The sequence below is a fragment of the Trichechus manatus genome, unplaced genomic scaffold, assembly GCF_000243295.1.
Source record: "Trichechus manatus latirostris isolate Lorelei unplaced genomic scaffold, TriManLat1.0 scaffold00155, whole genome shotgun sequence".
Lineage (NCBI taxonomy): Eukaryota > Metazoa > Chordata > Mammalia > Sirenia > Trichechidae > Trichechus > Trichechus manatus.
The window spans coordinates 3,511,658-3,517,657 of NW_004444091.1; the positions used below are offsets into that span (position 1 = coordinate 3,511,658).

The following is a 6,000-nucleotide window of genomic DNA, read 5'->3' on the forward strand; positions in this document are numbered from 1 at the left end:
CCCCAAACATTTAAAGCCCATGGTATATTTAAGTGAGGTTTCAGTGATCAAAGCTGTTAAACAGCCTTTTGAAGTTCCTTTTGATAATACTCAGCTCCATGTGTAAAGTGGAGTCTCAGCGGTGGTCTTTTTGTTAAATCCAGTAAGCAAGCTGAGAGTATACCAGCTTCAGCACAGTATTTTACAGGGCTTATAATTATGTTCAGCTAGAGAGAGAAAATTAATGCTTTTGAAAAATGTAAGAAACATGAAACAGTGTCTTCAGTTTTATTTGTATAGCAGTTTGCAGCTCATGACAGTTTTACTCTTTCATTCCAGGACGGTATTGAATGGCTGCTACGTGCTAGGAAATGTATGGAGGTGCCTCCAAGATAAATAGTCTCGGGCCCTTACAGAGCTCCCAGTCTAGTGGAATAATTAGATAAGTGAAGCAACAGGTAGAATTCAGAGTATCTAGGAAAGCTTCTTATGGGAAGTGTTGTTATACTGAGCCAGTGGGGAAGGAGTTGTCGTGGTAGAAGTTGGGTTCCCCAAGGTGCAGGAAGGGCCGAGATTCCCAGGTATGGCAGAGGGGCCCTCTGGAGCTGATGGTGAGCTAACTGAAAATGAGATGGGAGGAGAGAGGCTGAACAGTGGATAAGTGCAAGAGCAGCCTTTGAATCCAGAGTTGCCTGTGTCTTTTGGAGCATGATATTTTTAATGATGATTATTTTGTACTGTATTTTAAGCAAAAAAAAAAAGATATATGTACACATATATCTTATGTCAGCAGTTAAGGGGATGGGGGTGGGGGAAACTTCAGGGAAAAGTAGGCACCGAAAGTAAGAAAGGAGCAAAGTGTGAGTAACTGATGGGCTAGTCTTTGAGAAGCACATAGTGAGCCCTGACATCCCTGAAATACAGACAGGCTTCCTCAGCAGGGCGCTGTCCTTTTCCGTTGGAGTCAGTGAAATAAGAATGATGCTTTTAAGTTGTACGTGGCAGTTCCCAGCCTTTTTCATAGTCCTAAACTGGATGGCAATGAGGTGTTTGACCTGGAGATAGGGAAGGTTACTAAAATAGCTAGGACCAAGTTTTTCAGTGAATTAAGGCATGATAAAAACAGTCTAACCTCTAGGTTGTTTGCTTCTACCTCCCTCCTGCATCCATAGCTGTTCCTGGAAGAAGGTCATTTCTATCTGGAGCCCCACCGCAAATGGGCTGCGGCTCTGCCAGGTAGGATACCCAGCTACCACTGTGGAGGAAGGGGGTGGGAGGGGACTGATACTTGGCCCCAAGGCAGGCCCCCAACAGATGACCACTTGTGGTTCTTTACAGCCTTGAGGATGGTGATGGCGAGGATCGATGCAAACATGGTGCCAGATCAGGAGCCTATGTATCCATCGATTGTTGGGCAGAGAGCTAAGCAACAGTCCTTTCTTGAGAGTAATGTCAAAAAGAGTGTTTACGAAAGAGATCACACACAAGGTGTCTTTGATGTTCCCTTTTCATAGTAATAAAAGTTTTATTTCAGTTAGTGTTTGTATTGCAAGCCCCCCCGAAGCTTAGAAACTTAAAACAGTGACAGTTTATTGTTTCTCATGATTCTGGGGTCTGCTGTTTCTCTTGCCTCACTTGGTTTTGCCTGCCGACTGGGTCCTCATTCTCCAGCAGGCCGGAGCGACTTCCTTATGTGGTCTCGGGTAGCAGCGCAAGGAAAAGCAGAGGCTGCCCAGAACTCACAGTTTCACTGCCTTGGGCAAGTCGCTAGCCCAGCCCAGAGGTCAGGGAATCACTGCCATTCTGGTTCAGAGGAGCAATACAGCCACGGGCAAAGGGCCATATGTCCTAGGTAGGAGACACTTGTGGCATTAGACCACCCACCACAGTCCTTTTCACGATGATCTAGTAGAGCAGCACCTTCAATCTAAAGCAAAGTTCTAGGGAACGAGGTCTAATATCAGCAGATTTCATAGGGGCAGAGCTGAGGCAGCTTTTCTTCGTAAATCTTGATGTTTATTGACTTTTTATTTACACACCAATACAGAGAGAAGATGCATTGTTCGGAAGTACTCCCTCACCTACACTGTATTATACTAGAAAAAACAACTCTATAAATTTATTTGGTCTCTTTAACTGTAATGAGAAATACCTAAATAGAACCCCAAATTTTGATTGATTTCCAGTGTAAACAGCTTCCTAGTGATAATTCAGGCAGGCCTTTCTCTCAGAGCCACCACGGGGGTGTGTGTCACAGGCAGTACTGGTGACACTGGAAAGGACTTTGAGCTGGGAATAAGGGAGCTGCTTCTGGGCTCCACCCTACCATTAATCAGGCCCTTGGCACCTTGGGTGCCCTGCCTTACCTGTTGACCAGGGGTCTAAAGTCCGGCTCTGAACATAGTTTGGCTCTCTGTTGAGATTTATGCTTGACCCTGAAGCAAAAAAAATTTTTTTGAAGTGTTTTTATTGTACTTTAGATGAAGGTTTACAGAACAAATAGTTTCTCATTAAACAGTCAGTGCACATATCGTTTCATGACATTGGTTAACAACCCCACGACATGTCAACACTCTCCCTTCTCGACCTTGGAGGACTGTTTTTTTGGTGAAAATATACATAGCCAAAGTTACACCATTTCAAAAGTTTCTACATGTACAATTTAGTGACATGGATTACATTCTTCCAGTTTTGTGAAGCAAAAATTTTTGCTGAAAGTTCTGCAGAAGTCGGTAGTCGATCCACAGGCCTTACCCACACTGGGAAGATTTCCAGGGCAGAGATGATCCAAGCAGCCACACCTGGGAGAGTGAAATCTCATCACTGGGATATTTTCAGGAAAGTCTAGGCCCACTGTTAGAAGCTGACTTACAGCAGCACTGGGAGGAGCAGTGGAGACCGTGTAGGCAGGCTTCCTTGTGTTGGCAGGGAAGAAAGCGAGTCTGGCAGTGCGACACTGCAGCCGCGGCACACAGCAGCTTCTCGTGGGGTGGGTCTTCAACTCCTGGTGCCTAGTTGGTCTTGTAGAATTTGCTGTTGGACTTTGTCAGCTGGAAGTGCCCCCTCTGCAGGCTGTGCCTCCTTCAGAGCTGTGCTGGGCCCCCTTCCCCCTCGCAGAGGGACATGTTGCGCAGGGGGCAGAGCACCTCAGCAGCCTAGTCCCGCTGCCCGTCTGTGCCTTCTCACTCATTTGGCTGAGTTAGAATGAACCAGCCAGGCCTTTGTTTCGGGATTGCCATGGACAGTTTTCCCTGGTGACTTGTTGCCTTGTATTTCATATTTTTAACAATTAAAAAATCATTGTTAGTATCAGAATTTAACTACTTTGTATGTGATACTGCCAAGATCTGACTCCTGGACCCAGCAGTCAGTCCTTGATTAACTGCGTGATCGTCTCTGAGCCCGGGGTGTCAGGCCCTTAAATGAGGAGATCAGGTACTGCTCCATCACCAGCCCCTAGGACCGTTGTTATGCGTAAGAATCCTCTGCACAGCATTGTGCAGAACTGAGGGTGATAATGCCCAGATCAAGGGTGGAAGTTATGGGTGGGCTAAGGTTCCTTCCGAAGGGAAGGAAGGTGGGCTCAGGAGGACAGCCATAGCAATGCCTCCATAGGCTTCCTTGGACAAGAAGAAATGATCAGCTGTAGTGAATCCAGAACAACCCAAGGTGGAATAAGCATTAGTAGCCCTGTGCTTAGGCAAACCACATACTCTCTGAGTTTTGATGCCCTTTGTAAACTGGGGATAAAATTAGTTACCATTGTAGACTTCTTGAACAAATACAAATATATGTGCAGGTGCTTTTTAAATTATAAAAAGCTATGGCTCCTTAGAAGGGAGGACGGTGAGACTTCGTCTCACATACTTTGGCCATGTTATCGGGAAGCACTAGTCCCTGGAGAAGGACATCATGCTTTGTAAAGTAGAGGGTCTTCAAAAAAGAGGAAGACCCTCAATGAGATGGATTGATACAATGGCTGCAACAGTGAGCTCTGGCATAACAACAAATGGGATGGCACAGGACCGGGCAGTGTTCATTCTGTTGTGCATAGGGTCGCTATGAGTCGCAACTGACTCGATGGCACCTAACAACAAAAACATGCAAATACAGGATTGTCATATTAAATACCTATGCTTGTTTTGTTTATACTCTAGAAAATAGGCTCAGAGAGCTGAAGTGACTCCCTGACTCTCACCAACTTGTTGGAAGCAGAACTGGGATTTTAGTCCCTACTTAAGTAATGGCGGGCGGGGCCTGGTGTGGTGAGACTGAGTTAGGTAAATGGTCCTATTAGGTGAGTCACTTGAAGTGCTGTATGAGTAGTGATGATTGATAGTGTGGAGATGGGGTGGTGTTGAGGTGAAGGAGCATTAGACGATGTATTTGTCCTTCATCTGTGACGTTTGTCTGTGCTGCCAGTAAGAAAAATGAGAGTCCCGTGTGAAGTGTTCTCTGTTATGAACTTTACAACTGGAGGAACTTGGCCTTGAGGCCTTTCTGAAGCTGCTGACTTAATGGACAGAGTAAAGTCAACTTGCTTCATTGAACTGCTGATGTGTGGGGAAAAAAGTTGTTTCTTGGTCAGAAGTCAAACACCTGTTGTTGATAACCTTTTTGGAGGTGGGGTGGAGTCTCTGGACTCTGGTGACATTCCCCACCAGACCCTCAGTTCCTAGAACTCTCCAGGTTCTACACATACCACTACTTTTCAGTGAGATGTTAGACCTGTGAAGAAGTCTGAGTCCTGTCTGAATTTAATCTGGCAGATGTTTGTTGAGCACCTATTATGTGCAAAGCAATGCATTCGATTCCATGGGATGTTACAGAGGAAAAATGGAAAGTGTTTACAGCATTTAAAGAATACACTCTAATTGGGGAGAAAGAGCTTTAACAGTTGACTACCACAAGGAAAGTAAATTGCAAGCAGTGACTTTTGACTTGAAAAGCAGGGCTTCATATGTTAGTTAAATACCTTTAATTATCTTAAGTTAAAAGTAGAAATTCTGGTTTCATTTCACCCAGAATGTTAAAATTATTTATACTTGAAATCTGTCATGTTTTGTTTTTTCCTTTCAGCAATAAGTGATGACCTTAAAACCACTTGTAGAAAGTAAGTAGAAGGCACATGGCCTCCATTGCCCTCTGTCTTAGTTGTCTAGTGCTGCTGTAGCAGAAATAGCACAAATGGATGGCTTTAACAAACAAATTTATTCTCTAACAGTTTAGGAGGTTAGAAGTCTGAATTCAGGGCACCAGCTCTAGGGAAAGGCTTTCTCTCTCTGTCAGCTCTGGGGGAGTGTGCTTGTCTTCTTTCACCATCTGCGGGCCTGGCTTTCCTTGGAGATCTCCATATGTCTTGGCATCAGTCATCCCCTGGGTCTAGGAGGTTCTCAGCACAGGAACCCCAGGTCCAAAGGATGCACTCCTCTCCTGGCTTTTCTTTCTTGGTGGTAGTGAGGGTGCCCCCTCCCCACACTCACTTCTTTCTTTCTTTTTTATTTTTTTCATTTATTTTATTGTACTTCAGGTGAAGGCTTACAGAACAAATAGTTTCTCATGAAACAGAAGTACACATGTTGTTTTATGACATTGGTTAACAACACCACAGCATATCAACCCTCTTAACTTATCAACCTTTTTTTTTTTTTTTTTTTTGTGAGAATACACATAGCCAAAGATACACCATTTCAAAAATTTCTACATGCACAGTTCAGTGACATTGACTACGTTCTTCCAGTTGTGCTGTTGTTGTCACTTAAGATGAAGGCTTACAGAACAAAATAGTTCCTCATTTAACAGTTACTACAGATGTTGTCGTATGACAATAGTTAACAATCTCACAACACATCAACAATATCCTTACTCAACCTTGGGTTCCCTAGCACCAGCTTCCTTGTCCCCTTCTGCCTTCTGGCCCTTGTCACAGGACTACTATACCTCGTTAGTCTCATTTGGTTTTACGGGGCTGTCCACTCCCAGGCTGAACGGTGAACCTCGGAGATAACTTCACCACTGAGC

The 6,000-nt window shown here is 44.5% G+C and overlaps 1 protein-coding gene across 7 annotated transcripts in view; it reads left to right on the top strand.

Annotated features, from left to right (window-relative positions):
- The window catches only part of OGDH (oxoglutarate dehydrogenase), a 98,428-nt gene that overhangs the window by 22,300 nt on the left and 70,128 nt on the right, over positions 1–6,000 (top strand). The window contains exon 2 of one of the 7 annotated variants that reach the window (XM_023740454.1): positions 1,152–1,215. The exons of the other annotated variants lie outside the window; for them this stretch is intronic. Within the exon in view, the coding sequence (XP_023596222.1) occupies positions 1,152–1,215 (64 nt within the window). The remainder of the gene's footprint in view (positions 1–1,151; positions 1,216–6,000) is intronic. 7 annotated transcript variants of the gene reach the window in all.